The 22,894-nt window shown below is 51.0% G+C and overlaps 7 protein-coding genes across 8 annotated transcripts; 3 read left to right on the top strand and 4 right to left on the bottom strand.

Annotated features, from left to right (window-relative positions):
* Positions 1–1,451: 1,451 nt before the first annotated feature.
* Positions 1,452–4,494, top strand: PV09_00743 (uncharacterized protein). The gene is made up of 4 exons (XM_016353526.1): positions 1,452–1,824; positions 1,878–1,913; positions 2,362–4,082; positions 4,146–4,494. The coding sequence occupies exons 1-4, from the start codon at positions 1,751–1,753 to the stop codon at positions 4,361–4,363; spliced, it is 2,049 nt and encodes a 682-aa protein (XP_016218679.1). The 5' UTR covers positions 1,452–1,750; the 3' UTR covers positions 4,364–4,494.
* Positions 4,495–4,500: 6 nt separating this feature from the next.
* Positions 4,501–5,877, bottom strand: PV09_00742 (the record flags this gene model as incomplete). Of its 2 annotated transcripts, XM_016353525.1 has the most annotated exons (5): positions 5,836–5,877; positions 5,771–5,774; positions 5,282–5,466; positions 5,043–5,219; positions 4,501–4,985 (listed from the first exon to the last, which is right to left on the bottom strand). In XM_016353525.1, the coding sequence occupies exons 2-5, from the start codon at positions 5,772–5,774 to the stop codon at positions 4,827–4,829; spliced, it is 525 nt and encodes a 174-aa protein (XP_016218678.1). In that variant the 5' UTR covers positions 5,836–5,877. The 2 variants fall into 2 exon arrangements, with proteins under 2 accessions (XP_016218678.1, XP_016218677.1); XM_016353524.1 differs by having other exon boundaries at positions 4,827–4,985; positions 5,282–5,774; positions 5,836–5,852.
* Positions 5,878–6,027: 150 nt separating this feature from the next.
* On the top strand, positions 6,028–8,708 carry PV09_00741 (uncharacterized protein). The gene is made up of 5 exons (XM_016353523.1): positions 6,028–6,715; positions 6,772–6,997; positions 7,048–7,109; positions 7,169–7,592; positions 7,746–8,708. The coding sequence occupies exons 1-5, from the start codon at positions 6,132–6,134 to the stop codon at positions 7,830–7,832; spliced, it is 1,383 nt and encodes a 460-aa protein (XP_016218676.1). The 5' UTR covers positions 6,028–6,131; the 3' UTR covers positions 7,833–8,708.
* PV09_00740 (uncharacterized protein) lies at positions 8,630–10,535 on the bottom strand. Its single transcript, XM_016353522.1, has 4 exons — positions 10,123–10,535; positions 9,717–10,062; positions 9,418–9,668; positions 8,630–9,355 (listed from the first exon to the last, which is right to left on the bottom strand). Exons 1-4 carry the CDS (start codon positions 10,290–10,292, stop codon positions 9,304–9,306), a joined length of 819 nt encoding a protein of 272 aa, XP_016218675.1. The 5' UTR covers positions 10,293–10,535; the 3' UTR covers positions 8,630–9,303.
* Positions 10,536–11,927: 1,392 nt separating this feature from the next.
* On the bottom strand, positions 11,928–13,322 carry PV09_00739 (uncharacterized protein). The gene is made up of 2 exons (XM_016353521.1): positions 12,796–13,322; positions 11,928–12,697 (listed from the first exon to the last, which is right to left on the bottom strand). Exons 1-2 carry the CDS (start codon positions 13,116–13,118, stop codon positions 12,073–12,075), a joined length of 948 nt encoding a protein of 315 aa, XP_016218674.1. The 5' UTR covers positions 13,119–13,322; the 3' UTR covers positions 11,928–12,072.
* A 191-nt stretch (positions 13,323–13,513) lies between these two features.
* On the bottom strand, positions 13,514–17,370 carry PV09_00738 (uncharacterized protein). The gene is made up of 3 exons (XM_016353520.1): positions 16,863–17,370; positions 16,636–16,779; positions 13,514–16,583 (listed from the first exon to the last, which is right to left on the bottom strand). The coding sequence occupies exons 1-3, from the start codon at positions 16,918–16,920 to the stop codon at positions 13,873–13,875; spliced, it is 2,913 nt and encodes a 970-aa protein (XP_016218673.1). The 5' UTR covers positions 16,921–17,370; the 3' UTR covers positions 13,514–13,872.
* A 797-nt stretch (positions 17,371–18,167) lies between these two features.
* Positions 18,168–22,245, top strand: PV09_00737 (uncharacterized protein). The gene has a single exon (XM_016353519.1). It carries the CDS (start codon positions 18,854–18,856, stop codon positions 22,007–22,009), a length of 3,156 nt encoding a protein of 1,051 aa, XP_016218672.1. The 5' UTR covers positions 18,168–18,853; the 3' UTR covers positions 22,010–22,245.
* The last annotated feature ends 649 nt before the right edge of the window (positions 22,246–22,894 follow it).

The following is a 22,894-nucleotide window of genomic DNA, read 5'->3' as shown; positions in this document are numbered from 1 at the left end:
AATATTTCTCAACTGATAGCGGGCGATTGGATGGTGGAAGATGCATTTCCATGAGTCTGGACGCCATCGAACCTTATTGTACCAAAACTAGCTGATGTGTTTCGGCCTTATCTAGAGATGGTGCATAACGTAATCGTCTTTTTCCATGCGCTTTGCAGAATTTGGTGGAGAGGATCCCACGTTTGCAGCGGACTAGACCATCTCGCTTGAATTTTGTCTAAGGTATTGGCGTTTGTGCCGCTACGAGCATAAAGTTCAGGTCGCGCAGGGCTGCAGAGGCTGTCGCTAGCCGCCTCGAAAAACTAGATTCCGAGGAGCGTACCACTCACATTGATTGGCAACGTGGGACGCTCGTTTAGTGCAAGATTTGATTGCGCTTCTTCCAACTAGATAGCGAGACAAGAAATCACACGACCAATGCCTGCACTTGAAAAGGTCAGATAGGATTTGGCTTGCGGGCGATATCGGCGCCACTCGTCATTTCGATCGCAGGGCGTGATGGAAATCTAACACCGTTGCTGGCTGAACTCTTGCCTAGCCGTCTTTTGCAGCAGCCCAGTAGAAGACTTGTTTGTGATATGTGCTTAAGGGCTTGCGAAAAAGTCATGATAAGGTTCTCTATCATGAGCAAGTGTCGGGACATTGCTTACTGTTGGTAAGGAATCTTGGCCGCCTTGTGCGAGGACTATCATAAGACTTGGCCGTCGGGATAGTTTTTGGCATGTTTCTTGGTAGTGGTCAGGCTTGTAGCCTATCTTCCATGTCTCAACATCATGCAAGATGAGCGCGCCAGCGAACAACCCCATTAGCACTTCGGAGCAAGCCAAACCAATCACAAGATGCTCATTCACGAGGCTGGCGAACGCTCGGAGCGCGTCATGATCGTAGTATCCAGCACAACCGTAATTTTCATGTTCCGCTCTTGGACCGCAGCGTATTTGGATAAAGAGAAAGTAAAGAAAAAATGATTCTGAAGACCTCAAACGACGTGTGGGGATCTTGGCTCTCTCATCTTTGCGCAGTTTTCTTCGATCATGGTCTCATGGCTGTCAAATGCCGGCTGGGCGATGTGCCAGTCAGTGTTCGGTCAATTGGCAGATTGACCGAACGTGCAAGCAATTTTCTCCGACAACCAGGCAGAAGACAGTATACAAAACGTTTCACATAATCGTTTCCCGCCCAGATCCCCGTCTTTGATAAACGTCCAACTGGAATAGAAGCGCCTTCGAAGACAGCTTCAGAGCGACATGGCCAGGGGAGCATCTCTGCTTGTACCAACGACGCACCTCTTTGACCTCGTTCAGAGGATGCTGCGTTCAATAATGGTGCGACGGGGGAAACAGGCCTACGCTGATTGGGTCTTAGTCAAGCTTTAGACAAAGGGGAAGAGATAAGGCCCATGCGCTCCTCGTGGAGATGCGCCACCCGGCATCCTTATCTGCTCAGCAAGGGTATGATCAGCACGGCCAAACACTTCGCGAAGAGTACAATCCCACGACCAGCAGTCCTGCACGGCAGAGATGAGAGCGCCCAAAGTTTCCTTTGCTTTTGTGGGTACCGCAACGGCGCCGTCTGCGGACGTGGAAGAGCCTGGACCATGTCTTGCTATCTACGATGGGAGCAAGCCGGGGAAAGATCAAGGCTGATGTTTGTATATATTCGCCATCTGGTCGTTCATCGGATTCCATATTGCCCGAGCAGTTTCTTTGTTGCCACCTGGTCTGCAAGACACCAAGCAACAGTCTGAAAGATGGCGAAGATCTCGCCTCCTCTGTCCACAGCCGTCGGCTATGGAGTTATCATAGGTCTTGGTTTTCTGTTCGCGTACGTTTTGACACATTATGTCTACAATTCAAATTTACTAACTTACATACTAGCTTTGGTATGATTTTAACCACCTTCATATTAAAGAGGTAGGCTCAGATTTACTCTCCCGTTGTCCGCACAAGGCGCTCTCTAGATGTCACCAAGGAACAAATATCATCACATTGAGCATTGTCTCCGCATCATTTCACACGCTGAGATATCCAATTCGGAGAGGAGATAAAAAAAAAAGGTTCGGATGCGTCAGTATCTCGGACTTCGTCACTGGCAAACAGACACTTCCACGCACGAATGTCCTTTGCACTGCGTATTGCCGATCATGAAATGGGGGGGCTTCCCATGCTGCTAGAGTAACAGGTTCTTCCATCCATCGACTGTTCACCGTGCTTTGCAAACAGATGCTGGAACTTTATTAAAACCACCGGCAATCGGTTCGTAGCCATTGTGACTCGAGTCCCCATTCAACCACCAGCATATTTAGAAGATGTGTACTTTTGAAAATTGCCGAGCCGGGTAACTGACGGAATTCGTCGCTAGGTACAATGCCGAACTCCAGACCTCCGAAATGTTTAGCACCGCCGGCCGCACGGTCAAGTCTGGTCTCGTTTCTGCCGCAGTCGTCTCGTCTTGGACCTGGGCGGCAACGCTTCTTCAATCCTCCGCTGTTGCCTACAACTATGGCGTCTCGGGCCCATTCTGGTACGCCTCTGGCGCAACCGTTCAGATCATTCTGTTCGCGACGTTGGCAATTGAACTGAAGCGCCGAGCTCCCAATGCGCACACGTTCTTAGAAGTTATCCGTGCCCGCTACGGCGCCACCACACACATTGTCTACATCGTCTTTGGTCTGATGACGAATATCCTCGTCACGGCCATGCTGTTGACAGGTGGCTCTGCCGTCGTAACTTCATTGACTGGTGTGCCAACTGCTGCTGCTTGCTACCTCCTCCCAGTGGGTGTCGTTCTGTACACCATGTTCGGTGGTATCAAGGCTACCTTCTTGACTGATTATGCACACACCGTGGTTATCTTAGTCATTCTGCTCACCTTTGCCTTCAAGACTTATGCCACCAGCAATGTCCTTGGCTCCCCTGGCAAAGTTTGGGAACTCCTTCAGGAGGCAGCAAAACGCCACCCGGTTTCTGGCAATGCTGACGGTTCGTACCTCACAATGCGCTCAAAGGAGGGTGCCATCTTCTTCGTCATCAACATTGTCGGCAACTTCGGCACCGTCTTTTGCGACAATGGTTACTACAACAAAGCCATTGCTGCCTCCCCAGTCCACGCTTTACCAGGCTACGTTGCTGGTGGACTATCGTGGTTCGCTATCCCCTGGCTCGCGGCGACAACTATGGGTCTTGCTGCTCTTTCTCTTGAGAGCAACCCGATCTTTCCGACCTACCCAGACCGCATGGACCCAGCTGATGTCTCCGCTGGTCTCGTACTGCCAACTGCTGCCACGGCTCTCATGGGCACAGGAGGAGCTGTGGCTTCGATCCTTCTCGTCTTCATGGCTGTAACCTCTGCTATGTCAGCTGAGCTGATCGCTGTATCTTCCATCTTCACGTATGACGTGTATCAGACTTACTTCAACCCGAAGGCTAGCGGCAAAATGCTCATCAATATGTCACACGTTTGTGTCGTTGCGTATGCCATCTTGCTCGCCTCCTTCTCCACGGGCTTGCATTACATTGGCATCTCCATGGGGTATCTGTATCTCCTTATGGGAGTCATCATCTCCTCTGCTGTCCTTCCTGCGTCCCTGACACTGATGTGGCGCCAACAGAACTGGGCCGCAGCGACATTCACCCCAGTCCTTGGTCTGGCTTGCTCCCTGATTGCCTGGCTCGTCACCGCCAAGAAGGAGGGCGGGTCTCTCAGCGTTGCCACAACAGGCGCCAATAATCCCATGTTGGCTGGGAATGTCGTTGCCTTGCTCTCTCCACTTATTTTCATTCCCGTCTTGACCTTTGTCTTCGGTGTCCAGAACTATGACTGGCAGTCTATGAAGGAGATCAAAAGGGCTGATGATCATGACCTCGCTATGACAGCTGGTCTTGACATTGAGGAAATTCCGGGTGGTCATGAGGAGACTGAAGCTGAGGAAGCCGCTGAACAGGCTCATCTCATGCGCGCCGCCAAAATTGCCCGTTGGCTTACAGTCTTCCTGACAGTTGCCCTTCTTGTGTTGTGGCCAATGCCGATGTACGGCAGCAGCTACATCTTCAGCAAATCTTTCTTCACCGGCTGGATCGTTGGTACGTGATACCTCCTTGCCTCTTGCTTTGTGTGAGCTCAAGACGCTGACTGTGTTCCTTTAGTCGGTATTCTTTGGATGTTCTGCAGTTCAATCTGTGTTGGCTTGTATCCTCTCTGGGAGGGCCGCCACACGATGAAGCGCACCGCCCTTGCCGTCTACAATGATCTTACGGGGAAGAAGGTCGCCCGGCGCGGCACCCTCACCGGCCATGAAGTTCAAACCACAGGCGTCAGCACTCCGACAGAGAAGGTCGCTGAGACTACCAAGGCCATGGATTAAATTCTTTGATTTCGAACCAATGAACAGAACGGGCACACTTCAAAGAATGGATTGTTCCACTGATCTAACATGTGGCTTGAGCTAGAAAGTTTTGTTAATATATTTCGGAACACGTAGAGATAAGTCGTACATGAATTGGAAGAGGTTCTCCAACACAAACAGTTATGCAACGTGTGACAGTAGTTGCTATTCAAGTGTAGTCTTTCATTTGCCGACTTGACTTTACTAGCTTTAACGTGCAAGCTATACCAATCAGATTAGACTGAAATAGAGAATATCATGGCTTAAGAATCACACGTTCAAAGTATACGGAACGGACAAGTTTTTGAAGACTTAGTTCATTTTTCATGCCCGCCCATGACTCTTGCATTGAATAGCTACATGATGATTTGAATGACAGACCATACTAGTCCGTTTATCCTTTCAATGATATCTAGACCCCGCAAACACCGTAGTATGACGCTTAGAAGAAGGTTGATGGTCTGCTTGCAGAGAAGATCTTCTTTGTAGAAGCCTTTGCCACACGGTGAGGAAGAGGGAATGCGAGGTTCTTCGCGAGAAGCTGCTTGATGTATGGGCGTCTGACATCCTCGGTCTTCTCAATCTCGGCGACTTTGATGATCTGCACCCAGATTTAGTACTTATGCGAACGTTCTAATATGTAGATGAGAAAGCCTACCTGAACTGATCGGAAACGAGCACGATGCCTGGCCGCCATGTCTTGATACAAAGCCTGAACGGCGTCTGTGCGGGACATCTCACGGTACTCCTTGTACATGTTGTGAGTGCCAGAGCGCGAATCGTACCGGATCCAGATGCCGAAGTTCTTGACTTTTTGAGGGTGCTTCTCGTGGATCTGCGCGTCGAACATTAATTCATTACTTCGACATCCCACTCGACTTAAAAGTCTCAACATACCACGTTCAAGCTGACGATCTCACCGCTAGCCTTCTTGACCTTTCGTGCCTTGCCCAGGAAATACCAGAATCGTGATTTGGCCACGACATCGTTTGGTGCGAAGATTCGCATACGATAGAGCTTTGGGTTTGGCTGCGACTCAGTCGGCAAGTGGCGGCCAACGACCTGGTATTCTTGATAGCGACCTGTATTTCCTCGGTCAACATGGGTTAGAGCCATCGAATCTCTTTGCATATTCGTCGATTGAGCTCAGAAATGTTCAACATCCTGCCCTAGTCCTCGCACATTGCAGAGTGCGCGGCGTCGGTATCATGTACATTTCTCGACAATGCAAAAAGTATCCAAAGTTAGAGTCCTTTCTTTTTGATCCTTCACTAACTCCTGCTACTGTCGCTCTGCAGCCTTCGCAATAAGAGGTGTAACGGAAACAGGATAATGCGAACATTTCGAAACGTGCGGTGCGAAATTGAAAACGCATGGAAAACTTACCCATCTATAATGTCTGTTAGCACACAAAAACTGACAATAACTTCGTGTGAATGGAATGTAATTACCTTGTCTGTTGCGGTCGTGATGCGTGAACTTTGATGTTGCTCTTACATTATCCTGAAAATTCAAGAGTTCGTGTGCGAACGGGCCACGATATTTCAGCCTCAGGCATTAATGCATATATCACGTGAAGGAGTACAAGGATGCTACAAAACCGTAGCCCACCTGCCATTCTTAGTCGTAGTACACATTTCACCTGTAGTTTGTTTGTGCTGTGAAAATGCATGTATGCACACACAAGAATCACAATTGAACTAATTAGACTTATTAGGACCGCTGCTCGTCCGCTACAATAACAGTGATGGACTCAGTTAGTTCGCTTTTTCGCCAGGCGCATGAGAATGAAGATGGCTACATGCTTGCCGAGTCGATTAAACCTGTGGCACCTGCACATGATGCTGGCCGTCTGTACAGCTTCCAGCGCAGTGTAAACGCTGTGAGCGTGTCCAATGAACTCCGAAATAATCTCATCTACAAATCCTCCGTCCACTTCACGAAGGCTGAGCAGGCTGCCTGGGTCGAATTATATACTGCTTACTGGAAGGCTGTATGCGAGCTACTTGCAGTCGAAGAGGCTGTGAATCAGCGAAAGAAAGCGGATTGGAAGAAGGTCTTTGACGCGTGGAAAGAGGTCGTCAACTCTTTACTCCGAGGGTACACTTCAAGTGCGTTCGCTGCGTGGACAATTCCCTGTCTTTATGTTGCTGGCAAATATTTGCGAAACTTCGCGATCAAGGCAGATGAGCAGCTTCGACGCGTTGAGGGCAACGTAAACTACAATGAAGGCTTCCAAGATGACGTGGTGGGATCACTTGGCAAGAATGACTGCCTGCAAGACGCTGCAAGACAGGTCAACCGTATATTCAGTGTGTGTATCACGGATAGGTACGATACGATATTGCCATTCTTATCATCTCCATCATATGCTGAGTTGTTTGTAGGGCCCCAATCGAGGCTTCTCGCAAATGGGGCCTCTACTACGTGACAAATCTGTTATTCCGCATATATTTTAAGCTCAACTCTTTGAATTTGGCCAAGAATCCATTGCGGTCGTTAGCTGCATCGGCAATGGACATGCCACCTCTGGAAGCCTTTCCAAAATCGCACCAAGTTACATTCAACTACTACGCCGGCGTGATTCACTTCCTCGAGGAGGACTACAAAAGGGTGTGTTTCACAGTATCTGTAGGGCTGTACCTGCTAACCTCGGCGTCCAGGCGGAAGAGTATTTAACCAAAGCATGGAACATGTGTCACAAAAGAGCAACAAAGAATAAGGAGTGCGCAATTACCAGAAGATTGAAGGGTAGTGTGCAGTAGCGCTGACTGTGACCTCCAGACTCATTCTCATCTATCTCATCCCCTGCCACCTCGTCACCACCCATACTCTTCCCACACAAGATTTTCTATCAAACTATCCACGTCTTGAACGCTTGTTTGGACCTTTGTTAGCGAGCATCAAAGGTGCGAACCTTGCAGAATTTGACGCCGCGATGCAAGCGGGCGAGGTCGAGTTTGTCAAGCGTAGAATTTATCTCACCCTTGAACGTGGAAGGGACATCGTCATCAGAAATGTCCTGCGCAAAGTATTCATCCTCGGCGGCTTTGACCCTCCAAAGGAAGGCCAGACTCAACCTGTCCGTCGAACACGAGTCCCTGTGGAAGAATTTGTGGTCGCAATAAGGCTAAGTCTGGGCCAGACGAATGGAGACGCGCTAGATCGGGATGAGGTGGAGTGTATGATTGCAAATATGATATACAAGGTATGAGCCCATCTATTTTTCCACAGAATATCCGCCTACAAATTACCATTTTTAAGAGCCCAGTGCTGCCTACCGAGGATTAAACCTGGTGCCTTGGGCAACCCAACACGGCATTGGTAGAAGTCGTGGTTGACTAGCTAACCTCGGCTTCAGGGCCTGATGAAAGGATACATCTCGCGTGGACACAGAATGGTCGTGTTGAGCAAAGGCAATGCAGCATTTCCCGGCACAGGAGTCTAAAGGAAGGATCCTCCTGCACATCGAGGTACTAGGCCTTCTCGAATACCCGTACTAGATTTTGGCCCGATCAGCAAGCGGCCTCAACATACCTTGCTTAGTGTCGAAGCGATCACTCTGGAGACGTCTCTAAGGAGCCCCTGCTGACCGTACAACCGATGGACTAGCCTTGCTTGTACATTCACTCGCGATGCATCCAGTCGAACCTCTTGACTCAACTCTCGCGACACGACGTATCGCAAACTTATCTTCACGATCCTCAGGAAGGCCATCCTAGCAGTGGTCTAATACCATAGTTGCCGTTCCTTCTGCAAAGTACTCAGCCGTATGTCTCCACGTCACTGGACGCTTTATCCGCCTCGAACCCCGTTTTAGCTTCCTCGACCCGGTCGCCACGCTTGGCATAGGATGTGCTATGAGTCACACCCTGCGTCGTGCATCGATCGACTTAATGTATCTTGACTTTGATTGGCACGAAGACTGGAAGTTCACATCCCCCCCCGCGGGGCCCGAAATAATGGTAGCTCTTGCATGACCCAGACTTAGCTTGCATACGTTTCCCCAATCTAGTCATCGATTTCGACGACCTCTCCCGATACTGATAGGCGTGGCTTTGCGAACTCATCACCGTCCTCCGCCCTTTTGTATGTGTACGCCGTTGTTGCATGTGGGATCGTTTTCATGCTGAGGTGACTTCGATAACGAGAAAGCGTCAAAATTTTATTAGAGGAGTATTGTGGGATTGAAAAGAAAGGAAAAACAAGCAAAATAGGAATTTCTGCTAATTGACTTTTGTAGAAGTGAACTTTTTTTTTTAAATGTTGATTCCGGACTACAGTCTGGGCTAGAATAACAGAGCTGTCGAACCGCACCGAAGCCGAAGAAAAATGTATTCTTCCTCCAAGATACCTTACTTCGCTTTCTCACTGATTCCATCGACTTTTCTCGTCTTTCCAGAGTCAAATACCAAAAAGAAAACTATAATCCACTCTGTACAAATATTAGGCCGTTGCCCACAAAAGCAGGTCGCCCACGCGCCAGCCGGAGGCATGAAATGTGTGTCCTTGACATATAATAATGATACATACATAGCTAGCTCATTTTTGAGCATCAAATTGATCTTTGAAGGACTTCGTAGACAGTAGATAACGCCGTGAAGTAGCTGTCAGACGGGAAGAACATGAGGATGATATTTACAATGTGCAGGGTATTCTAGAATGAACAGAGCCGAGCGGGGAGGAACCAAAAGCTCCCGCATAGAAGTGGACGCGAGATAAGCAGGAACTCTTGGGTCCAGATTGTGAGTTTCCAAGATGAGAGGTATCTTTTTTTGGGGGGGGGGTAAAACGTGTTTGACCAAGGAGCGAAGAGAAAAAGCAAACGGAACGGGTCGTAAAATGGACGCACAGATTGTGCGGCCTCAAACGCGCGGCGTGTCGTGGAGACTGACATGTGCAGACACGCAATCTGTTGCCTAATGGCGTGGACTTTTGACGAGGTCGTCCATGTGATTTGTCATTGCAACGCTGGCGGGAAGTCGTCAGTCAAGGCAGATGAAGGAAGACTTTGATCACATGGGATAACTTACAACAGGTCGAAAAAGAGCTTCCCGCCTTGCTCCATTTCTTGCTGCATGGTGCCACTGCGCTTGAATGTGTGTCGCGAGCGGATGATCAGTGCCAGGTAATGTGCCCGCAGCTTTGAGTCGTGTTCCGGCGTGTTGGCGTACGCGTATCGGGCGCTTGTCAGGATCGTAGAGCACTGGATTCCAGACTGCAGCCCTTGCTTCCGGAGAGCAAGGCGTTGAAGCTCGGCGAGGCCAAACTTCTCTGCCAGACACTAGATGATTTGTGAGAAGAAGAAGTGCTAGATGGGTGCAGAACTCACGTAGACTGCGGTATCTTTCAGTACTTGCACTCCATGCCCGTTCAGAAACACAGTGCTTTCGACCGAAGACTGCCTGTCGGGGCTCGTTCCATCCTCAAGCTGCCACGATTGCCGACGCTTGTCGTACTCAAGACGAGGATAGTAATCGCCCTTGTACAAGTACTCGAGCACGCAGGAAAAGATCTCTGGCTCTTCCTCGGGCAGATCTATGCGCTTCGGTGATTCGTAAAACTGTGCTCGACAAAGAGCCGATAGGTAATGCGAGTGAGAAAGTACATCTTCGTGAGCTGCGAAGAGACGCTGCTCGCGGCCGACGCAGATTGTGACGATGGGCGAGGTCAGAGAACTGGCACTGGTGAGCCGAAAATGCTCTATTCCATCAAAATCATCTACAGCATGCACGTACGGTGATGTCTGCTGAGCCGGGCTTGTGTGAACGACGGATTCCATGGCTGAGGCAGCATGCTCAAGACGTCTAGATTTGGACGGCGTCTGGAACGAAGAGCGCTGTTTCTTTGACGATTTGTCTACCCGCTTCGAGAAGCTTGGGTTGCGAGTGCTGTTTGATCTAAACATGTTGATGTGATGGGATGGAGTTGAATGCCGTCGATGAGTGAAACGAAAGGCAGAATGACGAGTCGCCTGAAAGGAACAGAGAGGGCAGAACCATCGACGACGGGAAGGAAGGAGGGAGCCTGAGCTTATATACTTATCATGGCAAGGCAACACGGTTTGCAGCGATTCGTGTGGCTCTCAGGCAGCAAAGACGTTGGGAAGAGAGGGCGCGTTGTGAGAGAGGGAGAGAGGCAGAGCGGGAAGAGGGGGGGGGGGGGAGAAACTTATAGAAAAACCAAGAGAGAAAGGGGGAAAAACGAAATAGAAAAGATGATTGAAAAAAAAAAAGAAAAAGGTCGCGCAAACTCCCGTCAGATTTCATGTCGCCAGGTGCTAGAACAAAAAGTCAAAAGCCATAGCTCGGTTCGGGGCTGGAGGGAATATGAGCCGTGACAGGCAGAGCGAGAATGGACGCGACGTGACTGGAGGGGCAAAGCCAAACCCGATAGTGACACGGTCTCACATGATTACGAGCAAGGGGGCGCCGCGCCCATTACCTTGCCGTTTCCAGCCTGATGTGTCCGCGCCACGGCCATGTCGGAATGCTGGGACGCAGGCCCGAGAGCCAGGGCTTGCATGCAATCCACGGATCGTGGTTTCAAAAAGCTCATCAAACGGCGTTCCTGGGTGGGGAGGAGCGCCGAGGTGCTGGGCGGCCGTGCTGTCGACCCAGCGTGCAGACAAGGCTTGGGGTTGCGGCCCACGGCGGCGATCCCTCGCGAAAGCAGGCCCGGTGGGGAAAGCGTCCGCGGCGACGTTCGTGGCAGCATTCCTCGCGCAACGGGCGGAGTGACTCAAGTGTCGCGCCCCCAGCTGATGGCAAGGGCGGCTTTGTGTTGCGACCGAAGGGAGTCGAGGGTGAGGAGTGGCCGCGCGAGTGTCAGACGCCTCTCGCCGCAGCTACATTAGTCGTCGTCGTTGGCATGGCCGACGCAAACGCAAAGCGGCCAGCCTCTGCCTGGTCAACTCAGCATCCACCGCATCAGACGGAGGGCGCGCTAGGACGCTTAGCTCGTCAGTGTGTCAGGCACCGAGCATGTCACCCTCCTCTGCTGCGTCTGCGCTGGAGGCGAGTGGGTGTGGTCTCCGCCATGGGAGCCATGAGCCACTCAACGAACCCGATCAGAAACTTTTTCTTTTCAGCCGACCTTGCTCTTTTCTGTTCCCTCCCTCTCTTTGTGTCGCGCGAGATGCCAGGTGATCGAACGATTCCACTTGCAAACGGATGTTTGATTTCTGTGACCGCGACATGTCATTGGTAACCCCATTGGGACCTCCCACCCCGAATCGGCCATTCCGCACTACCCTTTGCAGGACCGATCTAAGCTCCCGCGGTTGTGTACATAAGATGTAAGCAAAGTCTCCGATTCGTACTGGGAACTGGTGTAGAGGGAGGGCCCGAGTCGCCAATTGCGCTACAAAGTAAGATGTGCTCGTGAAGGATTGTAGCGCCACGGAATAGAGCGAGCAAAAATCACTAACACTTCGCGACCTATCTACCGGAAGAGAGTGGAATCCAGCCAAGGCTTCGCTGAGGCTGAAGAAGATTAAATTAAATTAAAAAAAAACAAAAAAAAACAGATACTGAACACAATCGGCAACCGTACGAGTGAAAACAACGACGGCCTGTGCCGCTGCTAAACGATTTTTTTTTTCGGTCTTTCTATTCGACACTATCTGGTCCGTAAAGCAACGGCAGGAATTGGTGCATTTCTCCCCCGCAAGAAAGCGAAATCGTTCTCTACAGCTTCGACGATCCTGGCAGCTTGCCCTTCGGGAACTGCAGCACGTCGACAGGCGTCCACCACGGGTACGCCTTTGGGGCGTCCTTCTCCAAGGTGCCCGTGAAGTTGACCTTCCTCTTCTCTAGGAAACTCGCCACGCCCTCCTTGTTGTCCGTGGTGCCGAACATCTCGTAGATGATCCTGCTGTCCAGCAGGTGGGCGCCCTCGGCCGTGCCCGGGTTGCGCCAGATCATGTCCTTCATGAGCGCCCAGCTGACGTTGGAGCAGTTGTCCACGAACTCCTGCGCCAGCTCGATCGCGCGCGGCAGCACATCCGCCGGGTTGTCGAGCGTCTCGCTGAACAGGTCGCTGAGCAGCGGGTGCGAGGCTGGGTACGTCGCGCCCGTCGTGACCAGGTGCATGGCCTTCGAGTAGCCGACCAGCTTCGGCAGGAAGAACGACGACGCCGCCTCCATGACCAGTCCGCGCCGGGAAAACACAAAACCGATTTTGGCGTTCTTGGGCGCGATGCGGATGGCCATCGGCAACGTCTGCGTGATGCCGACGCCGACGGCGGATCCGTTGAGAGCCCCGATGACGGGCTTGCGGCAGTTGTAAATGGCGAGGGAGACACGTCCGCCACTAGAAAATGGAGATGGCCCCTGTTAGCGTTCACGTCTTCCTTTCTCTCCTCTCTGTCCTTCTCTGTCTGTTTCGTGCACGGAGTCGCCTTTGCTTACCCGTCTCTGTGGTCGGCGATCTTCTCGCCCGTCTGGCGGAAGCTGTTCTCGAGATCTGCTCCAGCGCAGAATATCCTGCCGTCGCCAGTGTGCACGATAGCCTTGACTCTGTCGTCTACGTCGAAGAGCGCGTACGCCTTCTCGAGCTCGACCGTCATGGTGTACGTGAAGGCATTGTGCTTGCCTGGGCGGTACAGCGTGAGGATCTGAATCGGCGTCACATCTGCGCTCGAATCCTTGGGGTAATTCTCGATCTTGATCTCCTTGAAACCCAGGTCCGAGTAGCGCCTGGGCAGATCAAGCGGTGCTGGCGGAGGCGTCATTGTAAGCCAAGGTTGGACTTCGCAAGAGGGAAAGGAGGTTCACGTAAACAATGCCAGATCTTGTGCGGACGATAGAGTGACAAGAACAATGGAATATGGAAATAAGCCATCATCTATCTCGCTGGGGTTACTCGGTAATACCGCGGCTGCTTGGAGCACTGGGGGGCTGAGGTTGAGTGAGCTCTGGTTAGGAAGAATGTGGGGTCAACCCTCGGCTCAACCTGCGGAGATTAGTTGCCGACTCAAAAGAAAGTGCAGCCTTCCACTTATGAGCTACTCCCATTTCCGTACCGCAGTCTGTGGCGCACACAATGATGTCGGCAGAATTGAGTGCTTTGTGGCAATTTGCTTCAGTCAAGTTCTAATCCACTGAAACCAAACTGGGTAATGTTGTCGAGTGCTCCCAAATCACTCGAGTCTTCTAACCTGACCGCGAAACACTTTTTGAACGTGATTGATTATGTGTGTTTGCTATCTACTTTCCCAGCCGGCTGCTTCATGAGTCTGGAAAAAGATCAGATCCGTCGATCTCATATGCTCGTGACAATATTACAAGAATGATACTATACAAAAATTAATCCCAGAATCACAAAAGAAAAGAAGAAGGCCCGATGGCTTTTCCCGTTGACGATGTATCAACACGTGCAAAAGAAACAAAGGATGGAAAAAGAATACTTCGTTAAGATGTCCTCAAAGACAGCCGAAGAAGCGAGCTGTGATGAATGTGCCACGGTTCGGGCAAGCAAAAGAATGTTCACGATGACAACGGAATAGACGTGTGGTCGACGTTTTCCGTCGAAGGGTTCACCGACTCAGCGGCGGTGAAACTGCTATCCTTGTCGCCATTCGTGGTCACGGTTGCGGTATCAGTATCTCCTACGCTGTAGGATATCCTTAGGCCTGTCTGCTCAAGGTCCTTGCCCTTGTTCTTCTCCTCGTCGCTATCGCCCATCAAGGCAGGAGGCCGTTGCCTCATAGCCCTAGCTTTCGCCAAACTGATGGTTTTCTCCTTGTAAGTCGTAATGACTTGATGACTTTCGTCCCTCTCGATCGTTGCCTTCATCAATGCAGCCATCCACAAGCGGCCCTGTTGGATATTGTCGACGGCGAAGTAGTGTACGGTTGGCTTGGTGAAGTTCACGGCTTTGGACAGCCCGGCACGTGGCGGTACGAGCTTGAAGATGAACATCCCACTATCTTCACCCTTCATCAAAGGCCCAGCTTTCTGCGCGTCTTGCGCTGCTGCGGTTTCAATCTGTGCATTTTGCGGTGACGTAGGCGAAGCACTCGCACCAGTAAAGGTAGCATGGAGACCGAGAATGCGATCATTGTTCGCAGGAAGTACGCGATGGAAGGAGATATCGATGAGGCCCTTTTCTTCTGTGTCTTCTTCGGCATAGTAATAGGAAAGGCGAGTGCCGCGAAGCACAAAAAGACGTGTCTTCCATGTTGTCATGAGGTTCGATGACTTCTTCTTCATCCAGCCACTGTAGTCACAGTCGGCCATCGCTTCCTTGGGAGTTTTCTTTTCCAGCCCACGTGTGTATGCACTGGTAGACTTCTTGCCTTTCCGCCGAGGAAGAAGGGGAGCTTGATGCCGTCCGCCAGAACCGCTCGTCGAAGTCTTGAGGAGTAAACTTTCCTCTGTGCCTTCGAAACTTTTCGAGTGTACCGAAGGTGAGCTAGATCCTGGCGACTGCATAGGAGATTCTTTTGCAGGGAAAGAACCCTTTTCCGACGATGCGGAGGTGGGCGGCACCGCACTTTTCTTTTCCTCGCCAGTAATCGCGTCTGAGATAGCTTTCAGTCCCGTTGCTCGGGTTCGATTCAGTATGTTCTTCGACGCAGAGGTCCGTTCGATGGAAGAAGTCTCGCTACCGGGTACATGAGGTGAATTGGCGACTGCGTCAATACTAGGAGAGTCTCCGTACTCCAATTTGGTTACGGTAGGTGAAACTGACGAATGCTTCCGATGTCCAGCGCCCGGTGACAACATTGGGGAGCGACCACTCGAAAGGCTGGTCTTACCATAAAATAATTGTGCTGGGGAGGGCTCGCTGAGCTTATCCAAAGAATCTGTGCTGCCTGCACGTCTGCTTCTGAACACTGCACTTAGTCGCCTAGTACCAAAGCCGTCACTAGGTGCGCGGCCATGCAAATCTTGCCGCTTCCGTAGCTTGTTTTGTCTGTCGCGATTGTCTACTTCATTACCAGAGAAATAGCCCCGGTCCAGGTCAAGAGAGTTGACGACAAGCATACCGTGTTCGCCCGGAGTGGGCAATTCGCTTGACGGATCCGGACTTTGGACCCCAGAAGGAATGTCTTTGGGTGTGCCTTGCGTAGAAGAACTGGGCGCGCCCATCGTCCAACCTTGATCGAAGGAGCCTTGTTTCGTATGCTTGTGGATCGTTGGTGATTCCGCAGGTAACCTGCTTGGTGAAGCCATTGCTTGATCAAGTGAAGAATGTCTGCGACTGTGATTCATGCTTCTAATCGAAGCTGCAGACGGTCGCGGCGTGTGGCCACCATGATGAGCTTCCATGGTCGGCATGGATGCTGTGCTTTCATTGTGCTTCGCGTGCTGCTTCGTTGGAGACCGCTGTAGTGAATTTTGACGAGAAGGCGTTCGACGCTCCATCAAACTGGGTATTCGCGGCAGACCGACAGACGTACTTCTGTTACGGACACCATTCGCAGGCGAGCCCGACCCTCCGTACCCTCCGCTGCCTCGCCGTAATGTGACTCCTGTCTTCACTTCCTCTTGGATGGCCTTGATCTTCTGCCAGAGCGCTAATCTCTTCCCGATAGAACCTAGCTCAAACTCTTTAAGCATAAGGGAGCCTTGGTCCATTCCTAGGAGGACCTCTCCGGTTATTTCCTGCTCTAAAAAGACTCTGCACTGCTGCGGATCTACGCCCATGTCCTCGAGATACTCAGAAACGCGCTCGGGATCCCAACGCAGAACCTCGTCTGCAGTCAATGCAGCCGATTCTTCCTCGTCCGTCTCATGTCCGTTTATAAAAGAAAGGCGTGTTTGGAGTTCAGTACGATCCTCCTCCTGCATGACTGAAGGTTCTGGTGTAAGTAAGCTGTGCCGCGGTGTGCTCATATCTGTAATGTGCTCCTCGATGACACTCAAGGTCTCATTCATCACAGGACTGTTCTGGTGTGCGCCGTTGCTAAGACTTATGCTTCGTTGCGCTACAGAAGCGGCTGTAGGTCTGATTCCTGCACCTGACGAAGACATATTTGAGGAGGCATGTGGCGCTGAGAAGGAGCGCTCTGTCCCAGACTGCAATACAGTCGCATGGTTTGACTCTGAGCCGGGCGGTTGAACAGAGGGTGCTCTGAGGTGTTCATCTCCCATAAGCTCAGCAATGGGCTGGCCTGTTCCGCTCGTGGCTTGCTGCACAGAAACCCGTCTCCCGGCACCAGACGTAGGTTTAGGTGCTGGAGTAGTGTACACTGATGTTGCATCAGTAAATCATCTCGCCATACTACGATCGTACGATCTCACCTGCTGGAAACAACCCGCTATCATCCCTCGATAAATGTCGTCCTAGAAACCAGCCGTCTCCGAAATCGTCGTCTTTCTCTATAAGCTCAATCTTATCTCCTCGCTTGAGGCTCAACTCGTCAGGGCTCCGCGCGTTGAAGTCATCTACGGCGAAGTCAGCGTCGGACACAAGACCACGGCATCTCCAGAGCGGGCAGAGCCGAGTCTGCAATTAGGACTGTACATACGGACAACCAGAAGGATATCGCCCGGGGTGACCTGGGCCAGCTGTGCCGCGTTCGCCATGGTGCAAACCGACCAGATACGTCAACAATCCGCAGGGAGGAAGCGTATGTCTCTCTGAATGTGGCGATAACAGTTCGGCTTTGCGCAACCAGCGCAACGCTACAAAGCCGACTGAGAGCTGGCGGGATGCATTGAGAGCCAGAGCGGGGGGAGGTGCGCTTCCGTTCGCAAGGGCGCTGTGTTGCAGGCGTGGGTGGAGGCGGACGCCGAACGAGCGTGTGGGACGACGGAGGAGCGGGTTGATTGGCGGCTTGTTTGGAAACGGAAGGCTCTGACAGGCGGCTCGGCGTGCGGTGGTGGTCTGGAGAGGAGGCACGAGCGAAGGCGACGTGGTAGGCCTGGATTTGTGAGTGTTTGACGGCGTGCGGATGGAGCTCTGATCGGTGAAGTGCCAGCAAGCGGCCGTTGGGGTCGACGGCGATGTTTGGCGCCACGTGATAGAGTCGCGGCCCCAGCCAGCGGCTGCCCTTTTTTAGCGTGTCCGTGGTTGGCGGCGGCTGACAGGACCACCGTTCTCTTCGGGCGCGAGATGCTCAAAGCGGACACTTCGCCAGCGCTGGCCTGGCTTGGTCTGCGGACGCGGTCGTGAAATTGGCCGTGTGGTCGTTGCGGCCAACGACGCCGGCCACGAGCGGTACAAGTACGTGGTGTGCCTCGCCAGCGGTGGGCGCCGGAGCTCGAAGCGCCGCGGAGCCTTCCAGCGGGCGACGGTGAGGTCCATGGGCTGCCCTTGGACGGCGCTTTGTCGCTGGCCGATCAAACTCTCTCCGCGCATCCCACACCGTGCTTGGCTGGATTGTTGTCTCTGCAGGCCTCGAAACGCACCATCCGGCGCGGCCATGACACGGCATGCCCTCAACACGCTGTCCTGTCGCTGTCCTGTCGCTGTCCTGTCGCTGGCCTTCGCGTGGTTCTGCGTCGGCCTCTGCCAGGCCCACGCCGTACCTGCGCTACTCACCCTTCGAGTCTGGTTCATTCATCCAGAGATTACTTGACCTGCCTGGCCCGTCCCGACCACTGGCTTTTGCAAAAGCATGTGCGCCCTAGCCCCTGCCGCTGCACATGCTGCACATCTTCGCTCAATCGGGTCTTAAGCGAAGCTTCTTTCTCCCATCGCCGTCGTTGCCAGACATGATCTGAGCCATGGTCCGGGGCGATGGACGCTTGATGCGCAGGGGATGCCCGCGTGTTAGCGGCCACAGTCAGGGCATACAGCACCTTTGTCAACGCCTCCAGAGCACTCTGTACGGCGCCATCTGGCTTGACTCTGACCGTCTTTGCCTTCATTTGATTTCCTCCTCATCTGATTTCTCTTTCCCTTTCTCTTCTCCCTCGGCCCTCTCTATCATTCGGAGGAAGCCCAGTGTATTGGCTCTTACGTATCTAGCAGCTTGCCTTGGGCCTTTGGCATCACATCTTGTCCTCGACTTGTGCGCCGTCTGCAAGTAGTAAGCTGCTGTCAGAGGCCATGAGCCTTACGGAGTACATGTCACTTCAAGATGCTCTCTCAGCTTATCCTTGCTTGGCCCATTCCAAGCGCGATGACCTTGCCATTGTGACCTTGTGCTGCACCACCCAGTGCTCCCGCTGTAAATAGTCCTCTTCACGTTGAGACTCAAATCTTGGTGCATGTGTACAGAATCCTGCTGAACTGTCTGGCCACTCAAACAAGCGGGGCGAAGCGCTGGCTGCAGGTGCAAATCACTCGACCACGTCTTTTTGCGTCGCCTCACCAAGATTAATCTGCCTTCGTTAGTTGGCATATTGCAGACGTCCCTCCTCCTCCCTCTTGGACGCCGGATCAACCCATCGATTTTTGCATCATAAGACATATTCGAACCGTCTCAGTCTTGAACTGAAGAGCAGAATAAGATCTTGCTGCTAAGCTAGGTGGTGGCGTCCGCTATGGTCTCACAGCCGACAACACAAACGTATGGGTCCGCGTCAAGAACGTGCTAATGAGGCTGCGCGTAGGCAGCGCGCCGAGTCCAACAACACGTTGAATAAGTTCCTAGGAGGATCAGCTCGGCGATATTCATGGCTGAACGGCGACGTGAGTGCTGTTACTCAACGACGGCAAGCCGTCTTGTCGTTAACTCCTGCTCCGTCGCAAATTCTTGAGACAGGTGCATTTAGCACCGTCGGCAGTGAAGCTGACTCCTCGACATCTGCTCCTCCGGCTTTGGCTGATAACACAGTGGTGGATCGTCGCTTATCCCGAACGACTTCATCATCTACAGGCCCTCCGCGGGCTACTTTACCGGCGAGCGCGCACGTACCTGATGCAGCTGCAACACCAGAACCCCCAGCACATCGCCAGTCCTCCGGACGGGGTGCATGTCCCTCAGACACCTTGGCTAAGAGAAAGGAAGCGGATGATCATGTACAAGTTGTGCCACCCGCTAAACGCCTCTCGATCAATACCTCGACATCGAGCTCGGTCAATACTCTTGTTCAAGGCGAAGTTCCTCGCGCAAGTCAAACACCACATACAAATCAACATTGGCCGTCCACCAGCCAGCCTACAAGCGCAGTTGTAACCGAACAATCGCAACCTCTTCATCAAGACTCAAGTCCTGCAGCTGTCCAATCAGGTTGGCAACAAGGTTCTTTCACACCTGTCCCTCATTATAACGGCCAACAGACAGAACTTCCCTCTCGCAACGAAGTTCCTGTAGAAACATATACTTCTACTGGCTCCCCTCTTAACACAAGCGCACAATGTATGCAGTCAATACCTACTACCGCTGGGTCACCGTCATCAACAAGCCCTGCCGTGCAGAGTCCAACTCTTGCATCTCTGGTTGCTGGATGGTACTCCTTGACACAATCCCAACGAGGCCCACGTAGTGGACATATGTCACCAAATGAGGCGCCTTTGCAACCAATTCTACCACGACCCCTACTGCCTGTCATCTTGCCCTATTCACGTGTAAACTGTGCAAGCTGCTTGAATGAATACATTCAATTCCGAAACCTAAACAAACTCCCGCCTTTGCAAGGCTTAGAGGCTTCAAGATTCGAACTTTTGTCGCGAGCCGTTAACGAAGATGATTCGGGTTTCTTATTCGTCCATCAAATTGTATCGCTGTGTGCTGCAGGTTTCGAAAATATACCCACCGTGCTGCGAACCCACCCAGGATTCACAGAATGTATGTTGCTGATGAACAACCTTCTAGCTGGCGGCCAAATCGAGAATCCTGAACTTCTCGAATTCTTTGGGAGATTTCCGTGTACGCTTGGAAGTCTTGCTAAGGAATATTCAGAGAGCTACAACATTCTGACTAATTACGTCAGGACATTGTCCAATATTCTACCAACTCGCTGGGCAGTTCTAAAACAAACATGCATGAAACGTGGATACCCGCCACTGGCTACTGAACTCTGGGAAATGCAGATTTACTCACCCATACTCATGGACGTCTTTTTCTTGGCGTTACTGCGCCAGCTTTGGGCAGGCAACGATGAATTCGGGCGACAGGTCCATGAGATGGCGAAGTGCCTTTTCCATCAAAACAAGGGTAGCATATACCTGTCACTTACGAATGGATGGCTTTCTCAAGAGATGACGACCCGTATCACATTACTGTATCGTCGAAGATTCTCCGCCTTCGCTCAGCGAGTAGAGCTGCGTAGGCTTCGGCGTGTAAACTCGGCCACATCCTTAACTATCTCCTCAGATACCATTCCATTCGCAGGGAGTCAGACGAGTGTTCAACTTCCCATGCCACAAGGACAAAATTTGCAACATCCTCCCCATAATCAACCGCGCAGTAACGACCGTAATCTTCCACAAAATGCCGTGACACGAGATCTTGTCGATCCAATGGTCCAGCCTGCGCAGCTAAATACACCGCTTATTCCGCCGACAGGAACATCCGGTCAAGATCCGGTAGCGGCGGGTACCTGGCAGACATCTGCTCTTCACCAAGCTCACTTGCGCGACCCGCGCTTTGTAGACAGTCGATTAGCCAAACCCGAATCCGAACTTTTATACCAATTCGTGCACGGTTTTGTTTTGGGCCCATCACGCCTTGGCGGGGACTTGTATCAGAAAATCTCGTTCGTTATCCCAGAGAACGAACGCGTGGCTAAAACTGTAAACACGGATGATGGACAACGAAAGTTGAGACATTTGGAAGAAGGGTGGAAGCAATACCGTCTGCGATTTGTCAAAGTCGGCGAAGCCTCTGCTGGGGTTGAAAACCTTGCGGAGGACTGGACACTCAAAGCAACATCTTGGCCATCACACTATTATTATCAGTTCAACGGTCATATGCTGGAGACTAGGCGAAAGCAGCATCACACAAAAGATCTGCCTATAGACATTACTGACTTTGTACAGCCAGGTGGTTTGGAGAACACTCTCGAGATATTCATGAACGTTGCCTTTGATCATCCATCTATCTCTCTGTATGCATATGCAGTCGAGATTGTGGACACATGGAGTCATAAGACTATCTTAGAGAATTGCAAAAGACACGTGATCTTGAGCGAAGACAGTCTTGGGGCCATCAAAAGCAGCTTACTTCTGCGAGCATCCGGAAATGATGACGATGTTATCATTGATGACGCAAAAATAAACATTACGATATACGACCCTATCAGTCAGGGTAAGATATGCGAGATGCCTGCGCGCGGCAAACATTGCAAACACAGGGAATGCTTCGATCTGCCCATCTTTCTGCAAAGCCGACCTCGTGAGAGGTCTGGATGGCCCTCTGACACGGATTCGTGGAAGTGTCCTATATGTCTTGCTGATGTGCGCCCGCAACACCTTGTGGTTGACGGCTTTCTGAAAGATGTTCGAGACAAACTTGTTCACGAAGGCAAAAGTAAGGTTAGGACCATAGTTGTGCACTCAGACGGCTCTTGGTTACCCAAAATGGAGGACAATATCTCCTCGAGGCGATCTACGCCTGAATTGAATGGGCCTGGTCTACCAGTTGGCGCTCCCAATCTTCCTTTCAATTCTTCCTCGCCGTTGAACAAGTCAGATCCTAAGTCGAGCGCTGATGGGTCGGCGACAGAGCCCAGGTTGTCCGCGCTCAAGAAGCGTGCTGTGGTGATTGATCTGTGCGACGACTAAAATTGAATGCCAGGTGTTTTGGGAGAAATGGTGGCGTTAATGTTTATTTGTCGTGATACCCCTAAAGAGGCACAGTAGTTATCCTCATGCTCCGGTTTTATTTGGGGGACCTTTCCCGTACTTGCATTACGTCAACACGGAGCGCTCACGAGTATGCTATCTTGCTCTTTATACCATAGGAAACCATCAATTAGTTCAATTTTATCCCATTGAAATTTCAGATGCATTCAACCGCTATCGGCTTTAGATTAATCAAATAGCTTTCGTGATACATAATTTATCCAAATTTAAGCTATTAAATTTATATTAAATTAATATAATAGTAGTATTACTATATATATAGTAGTAGTACTACTAGATATAATAACAATATATTAAATATATTGTTATTATAAGATAATAACAATATTTGTTTTGAGTTTGATGATGGCTCTGATAGAACGCTGCTCAAATGCTTGACACATGCTAATCGAACGTTTTTTATAAAATTTTTATAAAAAAAGTGGTGTACAGGTGAGTATAATAATTTGTCTACTTTAGAGTAAGATTAAATATCTTATAATATAAAAAAGAAGGAATTCGCTCTAAAATGAACATTTTATTTCGAGTAGGTAATAATTAAAGTAATTACTTAATTAGCCTTAGCTCGTAGTCGGAACTGAAAGGTTGATCGACCACATTGGGACTGAGAAAATCCCAATATGTATTGTACAGCAGTGGGGAATATTGGTCAATGGTCTAACGACTGAACCAGCAATTTGAGAGGGAAGCAAAGGAAAATATTAATTTTCTAGTAACCCTAAATGGAACGAGATAAATGACAAGTTTTCAAAGTTAAAACTAACCATATATAAAAATGGTCTTTATATTTATAGTGTCTTGGCC

Source organism: Verruconis gallopava, assembly GCF_000836295.1.
Source record: "Verruconis gallopava strain CBS 43764 unplaced genomic scaffold supercont1.2, whole genome shotgun sequence".
Taxonomy (NCBI): Eukaryota; Fungi; Ascomycota; class Dothideomycetes; order Venturiales; family Sympoventuriaceae; genus Verruconis; species Verruconis gallopava.
The sequence above is the reverse complement of the archived record's forward strand: the minus strand, read 5'-3'. Positions and strand labels throughout refer to the sequence as shown.

Coding starts and splice junctions, on each gene's coding strand:
- PV09_00739 (XM_016353521.1), bottom strand. CDS start 13,118: ATGACGCCTCCGCCAGCACCGCTTGATCTGCCCAGGCGCTACTCGGAC. Junction 12,698..12,795: donor ATCGCCGACCACAGAGACGG/GTAAGCAAAGGC, acceptor TCCATTTTCTAG/TGGCGGACGTGTCTCCCTCG.
- PV09_00743 (XM_016353526.1), top strand. CDS start 1,751: ATGGCGAAGATCTCGCCTCCTCTGTCCACAGCCGTCGGCTATGGAGTT. Junction 1,825..1,877: donor GGTCTTGGTTTTCTGTTCGC/GTACGTTTTGAC, acceptor CTTACATACTAG/CTTTGGTATGATTTTAACCA. Junction 4,083..4,145: donor CTTCACCGGCTGGATCGTTG/GTACGTGATACC, acceptor GTGTTCCTTTAG/TCGGTATTCTTTGGATGTTC.
- PV09_00740 (XM_016353522.1), bottom strand. CDS start 10,292: ATGTTTAGATCAAACAGCACTCGCAACCCAAGCTTCTCGAAGCGGGTA. Junction 10,063..10,122: donor CCGGCTCAGCAGACATCACC/GTACGTGCATGC, acceptor CACCAGTGCCAG/TTCTCTGACCTCGCCCATCG. Junction 9,356..9,417: donor AAGCTCTTTTTCGACCTGTT/GTAAGTTATCCC, acceptor ACTTCCCGCCAG/CGTTGCAATGACAAATCACA.
- PV09_00738 (XM_016353520.1), bottom strand. CDS start 16,920: ATGGCGAACGCGGCACAGCTGGCCCAGGTCACCCCGGGCGATATCCTT. Junction 16,780..16,862: donor CGATATCCTTCTGGTTGTCC/GTATGTACAGTC, acceptor ACTTCGCCGTAG/ATGACTTCAACGCGCGGAGC. Junction 16,584..16,635: donor TAGCGGGTTGTTTCCAGCAG/GTGAGATCGTAC, acceptor ATGCAACATCAG/TGTACACTACTCCAGCACCT.
- PV09_00741 (XM_016353523.1), top strand. CDS start 6,132: ATGGACTCAGTTAGTTCGCTTTTTCGCCAGGCGCATGAGAATGAAGAT. Junction 7,110..7,168: donor AGAGCAACAAAGAATAAGGA/GTGCGCAATTAC, acceptor TGTGACCTCCAG/ACTCATTCTCATCTATCTCA. Junction 7,593..7,745: donor TTGCAAATATGATATACAAG/GTATGAGCCCAT, acceptor CCTCGGCTTCAG/GGCCTGATGAAAGGATACAT.
- PV09_00737 (XM_016353519.1), top strand. CDS start 18,854: ATGGGTCCGCGTCAAGAACGTGCTAATGAGGCTGCGCGTAGGCAGCGC.